The following is a 21,253-nucleotide window of genomic DNA, read 5'->3' on the forward strand; positions in this document are numbered from 1 at the left end:
TGTAACAGTAACCTCTGGTTACCCGATGCCTACGGGAAAACATGATGGTAATGGGAATAAACAGACAACAAGCTTTCCCTGAAACTTCTTTCAGACAAACAGTACCTGGGAAATGTTTATGAGGCTCAGAAACAGAAAACAACTTTTACCACTGCATCTGGTCATGTTAAAATGTTTCCCAGAAGTCCCTCTGATTCAGGACACAATACACGCAGACTCCCTGCTGTTGAATAATCAGTGTTGTGCGTGTTCATTCATGTGGTCTGACGATAGCCTAATTGACCACATACTTCAGTTGGCATTGGGAACTAGGTGAGTAACATCTGTTCAACCAGAAGACATCAGACGGGGACACTCACCCATGATTCAAATGTAGGCTTGCGTCGCACAGTTCTAATTGTAAAAATATTACTGTTGCCATATTAACTTACGTATGTGATTATCTGCCTGGATATGGAACCACAGCTCCTGGTTTGACATGCAATGGTAATGGTAATGGTTTTATTTCATTTGAACATGCATCAGATTACAATTGAATGCATCCCATAATCAGTTCCCAGTTCCACATGTCCAAAAGGAGTAGGAAGAAGCAAAGCTTATTAAATCCTACCCCTCCATCTGGTACTTTTACAATCAGTAACTGTTACATTTGTTCACTTCCTGCTTTCCATAATACAGTTTGTTTTTTTTAAATAAAAAAAATAATAAAGAAAAATTTTGACAACTGGTTTATGAAAAAAATGAACAGATACCTTTCACAAATGTTGCCAATTTAAAAAAAAAATCTTATTTTTAATTTTTTTTAATTTTTTAATAATGTACCTTGTTTTTTTGCCTTATGCATTATTGTAGCTGTTTGATGATGAACTATATCATCATATTTGTGATTTTAGAAATAAGGAGTTAGTATGTTCTCTGTAGGCGGCATTATGAATTATCCTTACTGACCTTTTTTGCAGTACATTTAGCGAGTACTGTGATGACTGAGCACAACAGATGTGTTTTTTTTGTTTTTTTTTTAGGCGGAGAGGTCTATTGTGTTTATTACCAGAAAGTATTAACTTCTGTCTGTTCTTAGTTTGGGAGTACAAAGTCTGCCCACGAGGGCGCTTTAATGCAGGCAAGGCTCAGCGACCTGCAGCAGGTTTGAATTTTTATGCCTTCAATTTACAATCCCACCATCGTGACCACTTTATTGATCTGCCAGTCACTTATTTAGATCTGTTCAATTATCATTATTTATCATTTTGCGTGTACCTGCTGTTTGAGCTGGTGCATGAGACGGTCTTTCTCCCGTTTTAGAGCCATCGCTTCTTCCTGAGCTTTTCTTCGCTTGGAGGAAGACAACTCCAGGAGGGCTATGTTGGCATCCTTCTCACTGATGGCTGCCAGCAAAGCCTGCTGCCTGAGGAAGGGAGAAACCGGTCAATGTGATTTGGACACATACATTCCTGTGTATAGTGTACAGCAATACATAAAACAATATAAAGAGACTGGATAAATAATAAATCAAGCACATTAAGTTGGAAAACTAAAATGAAATATTGTATGTTTTGCCATTGGACAACAAAGAAGAAAAGTCCTCTTCAATGGACTGCAATTTAGTTGCTGTATTTCACCAACTTACACCAATAAACATTTATCCGGTCCTTCCATGTATACACACGTCAGACTAACGTTCCACTTCTCTGAATGGACAAAAACATCTTTTAAGTGGTCTGATAAGTGCTCCTCGTGCATGACTCATGGAAACGTAATAATGCCATCACGTCTCTCCTGTGTCACTGCTGCTTCCCACTAAATCCACGCATTTAGTGGGAATTTATTACGTCTTCAGGTGCAGGCGGAACATACCGACGAGCTTCATCATATACTACTTCATCATGTACCAAACACTGCACGACACCAACAATCCAGGGAGAAATTATTTCCATAACAGAATGGTGATGACTATATTTGGGAATGAAATGAATGTTATAAATTCAGTGCTGACCAAAACAATTTGATGTAAATAGTACACAAATACCAGACGTATTTACATAACTGGTCTACAGCAAATTAATACACACAGAAATATACCGTTCTTGTCATCCTTTAATATTAGAACACTTCCACTATTCTGCCAAAAGGGGGATAAAGATGGTCGATATTGGCTTTCTAACAAAATACTGATTAGGGATATTTTGATGTGATATTGATATCGGGCCAAAATCGACTTACTATATCGACCTGCATCTGAAATCTACGATATTGACAGTTGATCGGAAAGTCAAATCGGACTGAATCTGCACAATCCAATCCAATTTATTTATATAGCACATTTTATAAACAGAGTTTCCAAAGTGCTGCACAGACTAGTAAAATAAAAAGTAAAAATAAAATACAATAAATAAAGATACAAATTGAATTTAATCCAAAACTAAAAAAATCAAATAAGAAATAAAATAGGAAATAAAAATAAAAATAATAATAAATAAAAGTGGATTTTAAGACGAGACTTAAAGCTTTCGATGTTGGGGGCCTTTTTTACAAAACAACAACAGTTTTGCTAGCCTGCTAGCAAATAAAATTTTACAAAAATAAAATACAATAAAAAGTACAAATTGAATTTAATCCAAAACTAAAAAAACAAATAAGAAATAAAATAGTAAAATAGATATTAAAATATTAAAAACAAAAAGCAAAGCAATAAAAGTATAAAAAATAAAACCAATTAAAATAAAAGACACACTCCGAGTTAAAAGCCAGAGAATAAAAGTGGGTTTTAAGACGAGACTTAAAGCTTTCGATGTTGGGGGGCCTTTTTTACAAAACAACAACAGTATTGCTAGCCTGCTAGCAAAGTAGCAAAGGTGATGTCAGCCGTACGGCAACAAAAAGACGTTGCAGCCGAGTACAAACCTTCATGTACAATGTTTACCAAAGAAAGTTTACTACCCAAATAATAGTTCCAAAGTATTTCTGCTAACAGACAAAATATAAATAAAACAAGTGTTGATGATGAAACTATAACCTCCTTGGCGGAGGTAATCAGCAGCATGTCAGCAAGGTAATGTGTGGAAGAGGAAGAGAGAGAGGGCACATTGAAATTGCACTTTGGTTTCAATTAAAAATGGACCTGCAGTGAAGTGTTTTTATTCCGTGATTTAAGTCCCTGCAGTAATAACTCAATTGCAAAAATAAACACTCTCAACCCAGAATAAAGTCTTGTTGGCTTGACTCCACATTTTGTGTTTTTAGTGCAATTATCCTTGCACCGCATCTGGAATCTCCTATTCGAGACCATTAATAGGCCGCTGTGTGTTTGTGTGCGCTCGCATGGTTTCTCCCATTTCTGCCTCTATTTGCGTGAGCGTGGATGTGTGTTCTGACATGTGGATCGGAGTAGCTAATCACACCATTAATCACCACGGTCGCACCGACGTGACACTTTTCGTCTCGACACACCTCCACTATTATTTCTTTTACTGCTCACTGTAATGGGAACACACACAAACACGTGTACTGTCAAGAATTACAGTTCACTCGCGCCACGGCGTGCGCTTTCCACAACACCTGGTCAGCACCGGACCCGAGTTCTATCGTGTGTCTGCGTCATTACATTTTTACCGTACGGAAATCTTTGTAAATATCAGTAATTCAAGATCAATTACAGAACAAGTGGAAATGTGGACTGATTTTCAGTGCAATAGATTTGGCCATACAAAATGCAGAACTAGTGAGATGAGGCATTTAATTTGAATGCCAACGCCCTGGGTTCGATTCTACATAAGTAAGCATCACTGGTATTCGTCGGGAAGGGCAAAATCTGGAATAGCCAAAATCAGCATCCAATGTGGCGACTCCGAAATCAGGAAAAAAAGACAAAACAAACAAATCTGTGACAATGTTTATACATCCATTTTGTGAAATAAACCCCTTAACACCAATGTTATGATCAAATATGAGATCAAATATGATCACAGGGAAGAACTTAATTTGACAAAAAAAATTTGGCAAAAAAGGTCAGTAAGGATAATTCATAATGCCGCCTCCAGAGAACATACTAACTCCTTATTTCTAAAATCACAAATACTTCAACTTGCTGATATAGTTCATCTTCAAACAGCTAAAATAATGCATAAGGCTAAAAATAACCAATTAGCTAAAAATGTCATCCAATACTTCTCTACAAGAGAGGAGAAATATGGTCTCAGGGAAGAACTACATTTGAAACACTTATATGCTAGGACTATGTTAGCGTTAGCATAGCATTTTAGTATGTGGAATCAAACTATGGAATGGATTGAGTAAGGGAATCAAACAATGCACAACGATGAGCCAATTCAAGAAACAATACAAGCAGTTGATGTTTGCTAAATACAAGGATGAAGAGTCTTGAACCAGTCATGATGTGCTATATATATCACTATATTGACACGCACTATGGTACCCATTATGGTATTGGATGCTCATATCACCTCGTACTTCGGTACGTGACAAAAAAAAAACAAATAAAAAACTTAAACTGTATTTTGGAAAGCAGGAAGTGAACAAATGTAACAGTTACTGATTGTAAAAGTACCACTTCCACAACCCATTGACTAATCTTAAACAGAATTAAAAGCTGTGGGTTCAGTAAGGCACCAAAGTGCGTCCACAATAATAAACCCGTGTCTGATTAACAGCTCCGACGCCCGACGGGGGAGGGGGGGGTCATCTTTGCAGCACGCTGCTGTCAGATTTAAACTCTCGAACTGAAGTTGACACCCAAGTATCTCCATATACAGTATGTAATCTCTGTGTTATCCAGCGAGGACCTTATCTGCGAATATGTAAGAAACTAGCTTCATAACAGTGTCACCGTTGGGAGGACATCTTTCCAAAAGTTCATCAGCCATCTAGTGATGAGATTCACGTGATGCACGACGGCATTCGGTGGTAGAAATTGACTTAAAAAGGTTAGCAGTTTTGAAATAAATCCGAGAACTGAAATTCTGAGAATCCTAACAAAGATTTTGACCCCCAATCTTTATCAAAGCTTACTGTCCATTCATCAAGATACCTTTGCAAAAGAACTTTTTTTTACCTGTTGAAGCTTGATTAATGAGAAAACTAAGAAAACTTGTATGTTACAATCTGTATGTAACACATCTGGACCTTGTAGCTCTCTCTAGAATTGTATTTTGTACGAATTGTGTTATTGATTGACCCCCTGACTCTCTGAACTGGGGTGTAATAAACCCCTGAATCAATGGATGCTGGGTAAAAAAAAAAAAAACACAGCAAATTACATTGCTGCTTCCCTGAGGGGTGCACTCTACTGAGTGATGTCTTCCTAAAACAATAAAAAAGAGCATTATTCTGATTACCCAGCCTCTTACACATCCTCCGCTAGCATTTGTTGGTGCTCTGATTGGAACTTGGAATCGAACTAATTTGGCTGACCGATTGGTCTCAGGTTTAAAACACAAAGATTATCTTCATTCCCGGTTCGATTGGAAGGGTGCTAATGTAATGTTGCTGTAATTACTGTGATTGATGCGTACTCAGAAGTCATCAGGTACTACGAGAGTAGACGGATCTAGTTGCAGAGTCTCCATACTTCTAGAATAGATATCAGTATTTTGGTCAACACATGAACCCTATGTGTATTTCATGCGCATATCAAATGTTGGTTCCAACATCACGTTTAAGCTTCGGCTTTGGCTGGACCTGGACTAACATCTTATTTATCAAGGCAGGGGGGGGATTGTCAGTTCAAGTACAACATATGATTCCAATTGAACCTCCGTGGTCCCAGGACATATTGAGGCCCTTGGAATCTCCATAGGTAAGAGATGGATGGTTATGGTACATGACTGTGCATTGGGAGGTGAAAGGACAGAGGTGAAAAATGAAAAAGAAATACAGTCAAGTGAAAGAAAAAGGGATGAAAAATAAGGAGAAAGAACTTGGATGAGATACCCGAGAGGTGGGACTGCTGATGACAGATTGTGATGTCAAAGGGTAAATTAGAAATGGGCAGACGGCACAGACTTCTGGGTAATGAGAGTCAAGAGCGAGCCATGCAAACGTGGACGTTGGGGGAGGGATACTACGTCATACATCATTGCTGGGTTGCAATCATGTGACCTAGAGGCCGTCTATGTCACCTCCGGTGATCGAATCGGGGGGAAAAACATTCACACCGAGTATCTTTGTATGTCATGAAACTTGGCCATGAAACAGCGCTAATATCTTATTTTTGAGAGGTTGCTATATGTATTGTTTATTATTCAGCTACTATATGTGTACTGTGTTATGTGTGGAAGTGATCCTTGAGACTTTATTCTTTAATTATTTTTAATGAGCAGTGTGAAGCTGCTGAAAAAAAAAAAATCTGTTAGCCTTGTTGGCTGTATTTTTCTCAAAAGCGCCTTGTTGGGTACTACAAGCAGTTTTCCAAATGACTTTATATCACCAGCCAAAACACCGTCAGTAGACTTAAAAAAAAAAAAAAATTCAGTGACTGATGCACGATCGTGCCTGACGTCTTGAAGAAAAATATGCGGCGTATTTGTGCCAAAAGACCGTCAGTAGACTTTAAAAAAAAACAGTCAGTGACTGATGCACGATCGTGACAGTCGTCTTGAAAAAAATATGCGCCGTATTCGTGCCAAAAGACCGTCAGTAGACTTAAAAAAAGTCAGTGACTGATGCACGATCGTGCCAGTCATCTTGAAAAAAAAATATTCACCATATTCGTGCCAAAAGACTGTTAGTAGACTAAAAAAACAGTCAGTGACTGATGCATAATCGTGCCAGTCGTCTTGACAAAATATGCGGCGTATTCATGCCAAAAGGCCGTCAATAGACTAAAAAAAACAGTCAGTGACTGATGCACGATTGTGCCAGTTGTCTTGAAAAAAATATGCACTGTATTCGTGCCAAAAGACCGTCAGTAGACTAAAAAAAACAGTCAGTGACTGATGCACGATCGTGCCAGTCATCTTGAAAAAAAATATGCACCGTACTCGTGCCAAAAGACCGCCAGTAGATTAAAAAAAAACGGCAGTGACTGATGCATAATCGTGCCAGTCTTGAAAAAAAATATGCACCGTATTCGTGCCAAAAGGCCGCCAGTAGACTAAAAAAACAATCAGTGACTGATGCACAATCGTGCCAGTCGTCTTGAAAAAAAATATGCGCCACATTCGTGCCAAAAGACCATCAGTAGATAAAAAAAAAACGGCAGTGACTGATGCATGATCGTGCCAGTCTTGAAAAAAAATATGCACCGTATTCGTGCCAAAAGGCCGCCAGTAGACTAAAAAAACAATCAGTGACTGATGCACGATCGTGCCAGTCGTCTTGAAAAAAAATATGCGCCACATTCGTGCCAAAAGACCATCAGTAGATTAAAAAAAAAACTTCAGTGACTGATGCACGATCGTGCCAGTCGTCTTGAAAAAAATATGCGCCACATTCGTGCCAAAAGACCATCAGTAGATTAAAAAAAAAACTTCAGTGACTGATGCACGATCGTGCCAGTCGTCTTGAAAAAAAAAATATGCAACTGAATAGAAAGTTAAATGAAATAAAAAATACACCTGTCTGTAGATGAGGAGAGGAAAGAAGCAAAGGTAACATTTTTAAAGTGCTAGCCTCTCCTAAATCAGCTGAGCACACTTCATGTTGTTATTGCTTGGCGTCACGGTCGAGGGAGATGTGTTTATAATTTGTGTTATGACTCGCTTGAAATTATGTGTGCGGAAAGTCACAGCGACAGAAACAGATGTGTCCGCGGGAGAACCATCAATACCGCGACAACACTCTTTAGCCTGTCGGTGGGCACGTTTGCGCTCTCGTGTGTCGTCTGCATTGTGTATGATGTATTTCTTTTTCGCAACTACTAATATGAGTTCCCGAAGCGTCTATTACGAGCTCGTGACTCTCAGCCACTTAAGTGTGCAGCTCTTCAGAGACATTCCATGACCGTTTTATTACCGTTCCTTGATTGCGGGTGTGTTTGCAGCTACACATAGTCGAGGGGGGGGGGGGTTGACAAGGCAGAGAGAGCACGCACAGGACACGAGATCGGTCATGTTGGACTGACACTATTATTTATGAACTTGAAAGCCATAGGAGATGCAAAAAAAATCTATCTTACAGTATTAAAAACACACTGACTTTAAAGATAATGTGGGCTTATTTTATTTCCAGTCACTTTGTTCCAATTAGCTCCATGCTAAGATCTGCCGATTACACACTTAAAGCCAAATATAGCACCCCGAAACAGGTCTATGAAATTGTTTGATTACTGCACGGCAATGCAACAGGCAACAATCTGAGAATGAAAGCTTTCAAAAAAAAAAAAAAAAAAAAAGCCATGACAACAGATGGTTCCCCCAAACCGGTCCAGTTTGTATGTGTTTTCACTTCACTAATAAAATATACAGCCCACTTATTCTGCTCACCCCCACTCCTTCACTGGTGCTCCGACCGGCTGGACTAATTGAAAGGGTATGTATCAGTTTTACAGCAACAAGAGGGAAAACATGAGGGGACAAAAATCAACAAATCTGCCAAAAGTAGCCAAATGTTTAGAGTGGAAGCAGGGACGAGGAGAGATGGCCGACTGCTCCCAGAGATGAGCAGGAACAGACCAACCATCGCCGCATTCCAGGCCGCAAAAGTTAGATAGTGAGACACAAACACGGAGCGGGACAAGGTGGATAAGTGGGCTTGACACAGAAAAAGATTTCTAACGTTATTCCCAGACTAAACTCTGATTTTACAATATATCATAATATCATACAAACAGAATTCAATGTGTTTTGTATTGAATATTTGGGGGGAAATATTTGATTTTGTGAGGTTTAAGTCGACTTGTAGTTGGGGGAAGCATCAATTAAAAAGTCAGAGTGGTTAATACAGTGAAACCTACCTTTAGCATGTAGCCCGGTTAGCATTTTTTAACTGTTAACGTTGAAAATTTACACCAAAATCATGCCTCAGTTTTCGTACATTTTCTGGCTAGCGTACAATATAGCAAGTCCGACTGTGTTCTTAATGTGTTTTTATCACAAAAAAACACATTACCCTTCATTGAAGGCCTGATTGGTTAGGGTTAGCGTTAGCATATAGATTAGCATACAACATACAAAAAAAAATCTCGTTTTTTTCTACCCTGATATGACTAAATATGGTAACCAAAATAATACAATGACTTCTTTATCCAAGGTCGGCAAAGTTTGCCTCAGTTTTCGTACATTTTCCGACAAATCCGACTGTGTTCTTAATGTATTTTTATCACAAAAAGTCCCAGTTAGCATACTTGCTTGTTAGCCTGTCAATACATGAAAACCGGAATAAGAAGTCAACTACATCGCCCGTCTATGACGTCACAATTTACAAACAGTTTACCCTTCATTGAAGACCTGATTGGTTAGGGTTAGCATATAGATTAGCATATAACATACAAATAAAAATTCATTTTTTTCTACCCTGATATGACTAAATATGGTAACCAAAATAATACAATGACTTCTTTATCCAAGGTCGGCAAAGTTTGCCTCAGTTTTCGTACATTTTCTGACAAATCCGACTGTGTTCTTAATGTATTTTTATCACAAAAAGTCCCAGTTAGCATACTAGCTTGTTAGCCTGCCAATACATGAAACTCGGAATAAGAAGTCAATTTCATCGCCCGTTTAAGACACGATTTACAAACGGTTTACCCTTCATTGAAGACCTGATTGTTGACAAAGACAATGTGGCAGCGAGATTAGCATATATAACATACAAAAAAAATCTCATATTTTTCTACCCTGATATGACTAAATATGGTAACCAAAATATTACAATGACTTCTTTATCCAAGGTCGGCAAAGTTTGCCTCAGTTTTCGTATATTTTCCGACAAATCCGACTGTGTTCTTAATGTATTTTTATCACAAAAAGTCCCAGTTAGCATACTTGCTTGTTAGCTTGCCAATACATGAAACTCGATGGCTAACGCTGTTTGACTACCAATCAGTCAACTATCAATTATCCTTTGAACCAACCTGCCATTGGACGTTCCTTCATTTTCGCTCGCAGTGTCGGAAGATATAAGCTTTCCAGTACATGAATTATTTTAAGTACATTTAATTAACGTTTTAATTAATGACAGCAAAAAAAAGTATTTCATCAGGGTTTCCCAATATTTCGGTATATATCAAGCGCATGTGAACCAAACCACCAAAATCAAACTAGCCTCGTATGCAAGGCATGAAGACATACAATAATTCCAAAGCTCCAAAAAGTATTGCTAGGTTTATTTTTACAGAGCCGGCCCAAGAGGTGTTCTACTGAGCACATCCTAAATCTGACTCCACATCTGAAGAAAAATGTCAAGATTCTAGATACTGATCTTGAAAAGCAAATAACCATACAAGCCCAAAGCTGGCGCTTTAATTATACGCCGGCTTTCACTTCCAGCTTCATTGTATCACCCTCGTAGGATCAGCAAAGGATCCTTGCTGTAAACCTTCATAAATAAATAGAACGCTTCCATGGACATCCGGGAAATGAAGGTTATGATGTCATTGGTACCCCACCCCCCCTTAAAAAGTCTGCCCTTTCACAACAATTCAAGCAAAACATTGAAATGTCAGGGTTCTTAAAAGGGAGATTTGCCTCCAACTTTATCGATTTTCAGTTGACGGACAGGAGCAAAAGACATAACGGGTCTGGACAGCACCACACACGCACCGCAGTTTAAAGCACCCTGTCATCTGGGAGCAAAGTCAAGGTCAAAAATGAGTAACCCGCTCTCACAGTACTGTAAGAACACACACATAGATGAGAGAGCACCAAGGAACCAAGACTTCCTCCCCCGTTGCTTTATCAATTCCAAACCAGACATGACACATGAGAAGGTCGTTTCTTCAACAAGTCAGAAGTCGATCAAGAAAAACCAACAATTAAAAGTAAAACGATATGCGTTCATGGTTCCAGAATCTAATGCCAACCACTTTGTCTAATACGCTTTGAAACTGTATCGCCCAGTCCGAAAACCAGCCAGGGTAGCGGTTCTCGGTTATTATAAATATTTGGCTAGCTTTGCACCTCCAAAAAAGTGAAATACCGTCGAGGAACTCATATCTATTTATCTGTACCGTACAGACTGAACTTGAAACTGAAACCAGCAAACGGCAACAAAATGGTACTACAAATTCAGACTTGTTGGCAGATTCATAATATATACGTGTGAACACAAAGTTTCCTTCCAGTTTGTTCTCTGAGCCCCAAATATAGGACCTGGCAGTGGACCACAGCCAAAATGCGGTAAAAATGGAAAGCCACCGCACTCGTTTCCCTTAGAGAAACCATCGCGACTTGCACACAAACAAAGTTAGAAGCCACATGTTCACCAATTTTCTCGATAACACTGTCCTGAAGATGTGAGTCCTTGTTTAGGTTAAAAAGTGGTTTTGGGGTAAAGCGGCAGATCCCTATCTGTCTCCCACAGAAGAAACAACAGCCCAAGCATTTGTATAAGCAATGAATGCGGTCACTGCAACACAGGACAGAGCTTTGCCCAATGCTAGCTTCGGGTATATGGCATACAACACATGCTAACTGTCCTTTGGACTGGATCAACCTCAGAACGACTGCTTTCCTTGGAGTCGAGGCTCTGGATGGTCGTCCAATCGAGAGAGTAAAGAATACCCAAGTTCATACTATCATAAACTATATAGGATTGACGGAAAGTGTGCAAAAATTATTTGTACAAAAGTAGGCAGAAGCCTAAATTTGGGCAGCCTTGTTTTATTGATTTAAGTATCATTAGCACTAATTATTGGAACACAAAATTTGTTTGCTAAGCTAACTGACCCTTGGCCTATGAAGCTCCATGGTAGTTCCATGGTAGCCTCAAAACAACAAAAGCAAATATTGTTCAACATCATGGTTTAGGAGCAGGATACAAAAGCTAGGTCAGAGATTTCGGCTGTCAGGTTCCACTCTGAGGAACATAGTGAGGAAATTCAAGACCACAGGCATAGTTCTAGTTAAGGACCGGAGTGGCAGGCCAAGAAAAATCCCAGATAAGCAGAGGCCAAGGATGATGAGAACAGTCAAAGTCAACCCACAGACCAGCTCCAAAGACCTACAACCTGATCTTGGTGTAGATGGCGTCACTGTGCCTCCTTCAACTATTCGGAAAGTCATACAGAAGAAGCTTTTTCTGCTCACATGCCACAAACAGAGTCTCTTGAGGTATGCTAAAGCACATTTGGACAAGCTAGCTTCATTTTGGAATAAGGTGTTGTGGACTGATGAAAGTCAAATGGAGTTATTTGGACATAACAAGGGGCGGTATGCATGGCGGATGAAGAACACAGCATTCCAAGACAAACACTTGCTGCCCACAGTAACATTTGGTGGTGGTTCCATCATGCTACAGGTACTGGAAATCTTCTTCAAGTTGACGGTAGCATGGATTCCAAGTCAGTATCAGCAGATTATTGCAGACAGTCTTCAAGAATCAGTGACAAAGTTGAAGTTGCAATTAAATTCAGATATTTAAAGTTCTTTAGGAATAACACAGAGCTAATATTCACAAGGAAACTTTACGTAACGAAAAATGGATACACCTCTACATCTTTCTGGTATCCGTCAGTCCTAAAAATATTACATTATTTAAGACCAATGTAATTATCACACGCACAAAAAATATCAGCCTTTGTTTGTAGAGCCCCACATACCAATGTAATCCATTTTTTAAATCAGGATCAAATTTTGGATGAAATCCAGCCTTTGTTGCAATACAAAATCTGCTTTAGTAGGTTTTAATGACTGAAGGAACAACAACCCGCTTTGACTCATACTCGTCGTTGTGTTGGTTTAATTTTCATAAAATTGTCAGGATTTCTTCGCGGGATGTGTCTGTCAGAGCGATTTATGTTTAAAACTGGAATAGACAAAGGAATACAAGAAACCCCAGAATGTTTAAAAATGTTTTCAGATCCCTTCCTATTGAGATGGAATACAGCTGTTTGGTGCAATCCATACTCAGTCAAACAACAATCAAAGTTGCTTAGAAAGCCAGAACCAGTGACATCGACATCTGCAGGCCAATCAGAGTCTAAGTTTTTTGAGTGGGAATTGGGCCAGAAACTGACGACTGTGGTGACCAAAGATTCCGGATCTTGGTCAAGTACAAAAAACTGTCTGGACATGACATCATTTGTGTCTGTATGTAATACCACAGTGAGCAGAAACGGAGATCAAAGGCAGGTGGTTGTTCTCTGAGATCTGCAGTCTTGCAACCAGAGAGTGATAATTCCATATTATGATAATTCCAGGGATTTGATTGGTTAAGATTACATTGGGCTGTGTTAAACACTCTCCACTCTTTTTGCCACTTGTGTCAGTGGGAGGGACGGAGGCGTGGGTGCGCGCCAGACTGCGCTGCTCACTGACAACAAACATGGCTAATATGCATGTGTGTGTTGCGTGGCACATTGCGGCGTTATAAATAATACAAAATACCCCCCCCCCCACTCCGATTCCCCCTGAGTAAGACCTGAGACCCCCTGATCCTGACAAACAAACCACACCAGGAGAAGGATCCAAACAATGCGCTGAAATGATTTTACTACACAGTGTTTGCCTTAGGTGTCAAGTAACCGGAGTCGCCGACACCGACCTTCAGTGTGGTTCAACGCCGCGTCTGTGTTTGTTTGCTCTGGCAGAGGCTCCCTTGTGGCTGGTTATATTGGACATGCTCAAACAAAGCCAAACACACAACAGGAGCCGCAAATAATTAGTGCCTGCCATAGTGCATAACAGCTCTGCGCACACCCTTACATCCCCCCCCCCCCCTCCCTCCCCGCCGTCATCCAGTTGACTTCCCCAGACATGTACCGCCATGGTAATGGTAATGGTTTTATTTCATTTGAACATGCATCAGATTACAATTGAATGCATCCCATAATCAGTTCCCAGTTCCACATGTCCAAAAGGAGTAGGAAGAAGCAAAGCTTATTAAATCCTACCCCTCCATCTGGTACTTTTACAATCAGTAACTGTTACATTTGTTCACTTCCTGCTTTCTATAATACAGTTTAAGGTTTTTTTGTTTTTTTTTTTAAATAATGTACCTCATACCGAAGTGATATGAGCATCCAATGCCATAATGGGTACCATAGTAAGTGTCAATATAGTGATATATATAGCACATCATGACTGGTTCAAGACTCTTCATCCTTGTATTTAGCAAACATCAACTGCTTGTATTGTTTCTTGAATTGGCTCATCATTGTGCATTGTTTGATTTCCTTACTCAATCCATTCCATAGTTTGATTCCGCATACTGAAATGCTATGGCTTTTTAACGTAGTCCTAGCATAGAAGTGTTTCAAATGTACTTCTTCCCTGAGATCATATTTCTCCTCTCTTGTAGAGAAGTATTGGATGACATTTTTAGCTAATTGGTTGTTTTTAGCCTTATGCATTATTTTATTTTTATTGTTTGAAGATGAACTATATCAGCAAGTTGAAGTATTTGTGATTTTAGAAGTAAGGAGTTAGTATGTTCTCTGTAGGCGGCATTATGAATTATCCTTACTGGCCTTTTTTGCAGTACATTTAGCGATCAACATATCAACTGGTCAACATGAAATGAAATGCTATTTAAAATGCGATTTAAGCCCCTGAATAAATGCATATTAGCAAAGATTTAGTGTAGAGATGGGTGGACCCCGTGTCACGTCATTTTCATTATAAGCCAACTTACTCGCTAATTTGCTTCATTCGTTTTGTTGGTTTAATGTGGCTTTAAAGACCAAAAGTATAGACTTTTTTTTAACTATACGTCTTGCTCCTGTAGGAATGATTATGACATCTGTTCATGGCAGAGACAGAAGAACCATTACTGATGACATACAGTTCCAATCAGATCCCCCCCCCCCTGAGGCCAAGCGCGGAGGGGTGATATGTCAGTACATGCTGCTTGGCCTGTGTGGCGAAGGTCTGTTTCAAATCAGAAAAAAAAAAAAAAAAAAAAAACAACATACACCCCCACGGGGTCAAACTCTCTCCATGGCGCCTCTTTAAATAAAGTTGAAATACAATTTTTATTTCTCAATTTGTATAGAAAATCTTTATCGGAATGTCACCCAGCACCTTGATCGAAGAGGTCAAAGACACGACTGAGAGTCGGAGAATCGACAAAGACTCCATGTTTGTGTGAACGTGTGTGTGTGTGTGTGTGTGTGTGTGTGTAGGCCTGCACCACTTGTATAATAATAAACTTAATGATTGCCATCTGGCCAACAAAAAGATTCCTAAATTTGTGTTTTTCTCATGTCACTAAGTTACAACGCCAGGATGCTTATGTTTAACCAGACCATTACGTTACATTTAAGACCCATTTAGAATTAATGAAATGTAGAATCATGTTTTTCAAATGTACTGTTTTGCATCACGTATGTGAACTTCAATATAAGGGGTTCCACATACCTCTGTATGTTTGTCTTATGTGTGTAAGCCTTTTGTAGTGGCCAGTGTACTGCTCTTGTTACACACACACACACACACATGTTCTTTATGGGGTAAGCTAATGGAGCTACGCTCTTTCTGTCTCTGTGATGTGGTTTACTGTCGTTTGATGTGCCGAGGAATCCCGCATAGGAGAGCACTCTGAGACGATCTTATCGCATAAAAAAAGCCTTCGCAATGGAAGAAGACACTCAAATCGCGTTTTTTTTTTTTTTTTTTTAACTTAATAGAAATTGATGCGCCTGTGATATTGTGTATTTGTGTGGGTTAGTGTATTAGTGTGCGGACGGGCCTGCACCATCTCTTCTAATTCAATCACTTGTGTAACCCAAGGCCAAATAGATTCGTCCTTCACCGAGTTATGGTTGGAATTTTTGCGGCTTCATTTCAATCAGTCATTCCGAAATGTATTCGTAAATATATTAATAATAATGTATAGCTAGCTTGCATGATGCTTGGTGACCAGGACAAACCACAGAGACCTCAAGATCTGTAAAACCTGAGACTATGGAAAAATGAAAAACTGAAGGGACTGAGATTTGGTAACTTTTGCCTGGTAAATGTGTAGGATTTTAACAGATACAAAAATTGGGAATACCCCGACATAAATTCTAACATCCGACCAGTTCCCCACTCTTGGTGACGGCATTCGCCTCACTTCACCAGCTTCAAGAATCTGATACCGAAGAACCTCAAACCAGTGGATCCGATAAAAGTATTGACACAAACTATTAGGAATTGTCTTCTTCACTTCTACATATTAATAATAATGCATCGCTAGCTTGCATGATGCTTGGTGACCAGGACAAGCCACAGACCTCAAGGTCTGTAAACCTTGTATTGAAAACCTAAGACTATGGAAAAATGAAGGGACTGAGATTTGGTGTTCCCATGATGAGTTCTACTTCTACTACAAGATTTTAACAGATACAAAAAGAAGAATTGGGAATACCCTAACATAAATTCTGACATCCGACCAGTTCCCCACTCTTGGTGATGGCATTCGCCTCACTTCCCCAGCGTCAAGAATCTGATACCGAAGAACCTCAAACCAGTGGATCCAATGAAAGTATTGACAACGACAATTAGGAATTATCTTCTTCACTTCCATCGCAATTTTCCCAGCAGGAACCAAGTGATTTGATAAGGGACCTAAATTTGTCCAAGAGTCCAGATTGAAAGACAAGAACTGAATTCAACCAGGTGCTAAAATGACCATTTACACACTAGCCACGTATACATGGACCCAAATATTCCAATTCCATTCGGGTTATTTGCTCAAACGGAAAGAATGTAACTTTTGTATACACCTCATTCCGAAAGAAAAGTGCCAATCCGAATGAATATACAGTAAAGTCTCGTTATATCGATATCGGTTATATCGATAGTACTGCTTATTACGATACTATTTTCATTTCCCGGCAAATTTCTAGTCTTTTATGATATAATTAGTTCCGGTTAGTACGATACCCGGTTATTACGATTATCCGGTTACTACGATGCCCTTTTCATCTCCCGCCAGCCAAATTGGTCTGCTTATATCGACGCCATTGGAATATTCCTTTCCATGTATACCATTGCTATTGGAAAGGTCATTCGGAAAAAGAAAAACTCCTCACATAAACGTGGCTATTTAGAGAAGCTGAAATTCTTCAATTTTTTTTGGGCCAAAATGGTGAATTAATATTTTGTAACAACATAGCAGGCTTCAAAAAGAAGTTTGAAATGTGTTTTGTTCGACGATGGCAATCGTTGTGCATTCATAGCAATTATCACTCAACAAAACCCAAAGAAAAATATAAAAATATAAAATTGGTTTTAGAAAAAATGTGTTATGCTGATCATAAGTGGTTTATTTGTGTTGATCTCAAAATTGGGAAAGTTTAGCTTGGTCAACAAGGTTGATTTACTCGGAAGTATCGGCCTTGTACTCGTTATAAGTATCAGCATCCGTTATGGATAATGAATTTTAGTTGGTCTAAAAACTAAAATAATAAAATAATACAGTTTGGAGTCAATTTGTGTGACAATAAATATTTCAAAACGAACCGAAATTTTTTGCGACTAAGTCAATTTTTTTTTGTTTTTATAAATTGTACTTAATTCTGAAAATTAATGTTAAAATCGAGTGGACTCAATCTACTACATTATCTTATCTAGTATACTGTTTATTATTGATTACTGTCAAAGTCACTGGAAGAGTCAGCTTATTTTTCCACTTATACAACTTCTTGATTTTTTTTTTTCAAACGCGCAATCTTACCAACAACCTCAGAGTAGGCACATGTTTTTATGCGCGCATAAACATTGAATCCATATCATCAAGGATATGCACGTTCATACAAACCTACGTGGGCCGTTTCCTGTCACTGCCGAGAAGTGCATAATGATAATTACAGTTTACATCCGCATCTCTGAATTAACCAGACCAGACTTAAAGTCACAACCCAGAAGCGCCGGTGGCTGTTGTGGTTTATGCAGGATGGTGTGTAGCGGCTGGTGTTGGTGCGCTGTAGCGTTTTTCCTGATTAGAACCTCCTGGGGGGCAGGGGGGGGGGTGCGGTATCCCTGACGACAACATCAAATGGCAAACAGCGTCTTGAAAGCAGGCTTCAGAGTCAAATATTTAGACAACATTCATGTTGCTATGTTGTTCGTTTTTTTGCCCCCTGATTTGAAATACTACAGAAAGATGTATTTATTCATATTCTATTTATAATTTTCATACTATTAATTCATTTATCTGTACTGTACATACTTAAGAATGAAACAAAACGGAGAACATACAAGCATATTCAAAAGTCATATTGCATGCTGAGTAGGGATCGACCGATATGTTTTTTTTCCGGCCGATGTCGATACCGATTTTTTTCCATCACCCTGAACCGATTGCCGATATTTGTGTCCGATACTGCTTTTGCTCCCTCAATTTATATGAAAAAATTACAATGATAACAAATATTACAGGTCTTAAGTTTTAAATCATGCGGCGAAAAAATATATCGGCAAACCCACACATGTATCGGCTGATACCGATTCAAGTAAAGAACGCAAATATCGGCCCGATATATATATATATATATGTATGTATCGGTCGATCCTTAATACTGAGTACTATAAATGTGTACATGTTGGTAGGTCTGCGTTGAAATGAAAGCGCTGCACTACAGCAACAGTTCCATTCGTTTGTATTGAGTTGTGGACTCCTGTAGAGCAGTTACACACAATGGCCTTTTTCGAGCTGTGACTTTCAGCGTTTAGTGGGAGAGTTTGCATCCGAGTGGGAAGATTCTGGGAAGATTTCGGCATCACTATTGTTAACCAACCATGTATTTATCTACGAGTCAAAAGTCATTTTCTATTACGGGGTGGCTAATTTGGAGCCGCCAATTAACCTAGCATGTTTTTGGAATGTGGGAATGTACCCGGAAAAAAAAACCCCACACATGCACGGGGAGAACATGCAAACTCCACACCGAGTGGAATTGAACCCGGGTCTTCTAGCTGTGAGACCCATGTGCTAACCACTCATCCACCGTGCAGCCCTACGACTCTAAATGATTTCTAAAATGGCTCCCATAACAAGCTTCCCTCTCACCCCCGCTTCCTTCACCTCATTCCTTCAGCGACACGGAAGGGCCCGGACTGCAGGAGGCCATCACTAGTCACCTCTGGGTGCCGGTGTCCCGGGGGCTGGCTCTTTATTGCCGCAGGGCCCCACCTAATCAATTGTGCACTCATGCACACACACACAAACACACACAAACACACAAGGCTTCCAAGTAATTAAGCCGCGAGATTTATGCACGCAAATGTAGGGGTGTTAGTCTCCCCTAAAGCCAATCAGATTAAGCCTTGTCGAGACTTCTACACCAGCCAAATGACACTAATTAGCTTTTTGTGTGAGGGTGTGTGCTTGTGTGTGTGTGTGTGTGTGTGTGTATTTGTGCATTTTGCGACGCACACTAATTAGCAGGGGTCGTGCACCTATACTTGCCCACTTCCTCAGGACCGTTTCCTGTGATAGTAATTATTAGGTATGTGTGATAAATTCCAGACCTTCTTCCACCCGTTCAGAGATAGACCAGGAGAGCGACAGAGTAGCAAAAAAAAAAAAATACTAATAAAAAAAAAATGTAAAGTTAAAAAAAAGTAAAATAAAGTAAAATTGACTAATTCTTGCTTTCTTTCTTATAATAGCATGATATTTGGTTGAGATTAAAAATTAATTAATTCATCAAATACACGCAGGATTAATCTCTAAAATTCTTGCGGCGACCCCCCCCCCAGTGACAAACATAAAGTGAGGAGGTAGCAGAGAAGGGCGGTACCGATCCCTGACATAACAACACACTGACCAAGCTGACAGCCGACACACATGTCGAAGGTAAACACGGGTGTCAGAGGGCACGAGAGCACAGACAGACATGATGAATGGCCCCCGGGTTCCCACGAGGCAACGCGAACACAAACCTGCTCAGAAAGAGGAAGGTGATGTGTGGTCAGCTCCGGCTAATCTTCGGCAACACAGAGAATCCCTTTCAGCCGCGTTCGATGTCTCATCGTTGGCTTAACATAACAATCGGACTTGAACGCCGTGCTTGTGTGCCTAAATCCGGCGTGCTGACACAAAGCTCTGACTGTGCGTGTGTTGATTGTCCGACTGGGTACTGTACTTTCGCTTTTGGGAGGTAAACGTAATTGTGCAGTATGTGACAAAACGTGCACTTTTTTTTAGCATATTGCATTTTCTGCCGGGACACAAAACTGTCCAGGCTGCTCAGGCAAATTAGCCACCAGGGACGTGACTCTCATGCAAACTGTTATGCTAATGCTAGTTGTTAGCATTCTAACATTAGCATGGTATCATTGCTAGCATGCAAACATTATTGTCCATTTCCATAGGTAGACATTATTCTTAGGTGTTAGCATTCTAACATTAGCATGGTATCATTGCTAGCATGCAAACATTATTGTCCATTTCCATAGGTAGACATTATTCTTAGGTGTTAGCATTCTAACATTAGCATGGTATCATTGCTAGCATGCAACATTATTGTCCATGTCCATCGATAGAAATTATTGTTAGGTGTTAGCATGTTAACTTTAGCATGGTATCATTGCTAGCATGCAAACATTATAGCCCATTTCCATAGGTAGACATTGTTGTTAGGTGTTAGCATGTTAACATTAGCATGGTATCATTTTTAGTATGCAAACATTATTGCCCATTTCCATAGGTAGACATTACTGTTAAGTGTTAGCACGTTAACTTTAGCATGGTATCATTGCTCGCATGCAAACATTATTGTTAGGTGTTAGCATGTTAACTTTAGCATGGTATCATTGCTAGCATGCAAACATTATTGTCCATTTCCATAGGTAGACATTATTGCTAGGTGTTAGCATTCTAACATTAGCATGGTATCATTGTTAGCATGCAAACATTATTGCCCATGTCCATCGGTAGACATTATTGTTAGGTGTTAGCATGTTAACTTTAGCATGGTATCATTGTTAGCATGCAAACATTATTGCCCATGTCCATCGGTAGACATTATTGTTAGGCATTAGCATGTTCACTTTAGCATAGTATCATTGCTAGCATGCAAACATTATTGTCCATTTCCACAGGTAGACATTATTGTTAGGTGTTAGCATGTTAACATTAGCATGGTATCATTGCTAGCATGCAAACATTATTGTCCATTTCCATAGGTAGACATTATTGTTAGGTGTTAGCA

The 21,253-nt window shown here is 39.5% G+C and overlaps 1 protein-coding gene across 2 annotated transcripts in view; it reads right to left on the minus strand.

Annotated features, from left to right (window-relative positions):
• The window catches only part of LOC131136511 (ERC protein 2-like), a 127,933-nt gene that overhangs the window by 54,376 nt on the left and 52,304 nt on the right, over nt 1-21,253 (minus strand). For both annotated transcript variants that reach the window (XR_009131749.2, XM_078798250.1), the window contains one exon: nt 1,258-1,405. Coding sequence is in view for 1 of the 2 variants with exons in the window: in XM_078798250.1 (XP_078654376.1) it covers nt 1,258-1,405 (148 nt within the window). In the remaining variant the exon portion in view is untranslated. The remainder of the gene's footprint in view (nt 1-1,257; nt 1,406-21,253) is intronic.

The sequence above is a fragment of the Doryrhamphus excisus genome, linkage group LG17 (assembly GCF_037039965.1).
Source record: "Doryrhamphus excisus strain RoL-2023G ecotype Guam linkage group LG17, RoL_Dexc_Guam_v1.1, whole genome shotgun sequence".
Classification (NCBI taxonomy): Eukaryota; Metazoa; Chordata; class Actinopteri; order Syngnathiformes; family Syngnathidae; genus Doryrhamphus; species Doryrhamphus excisus.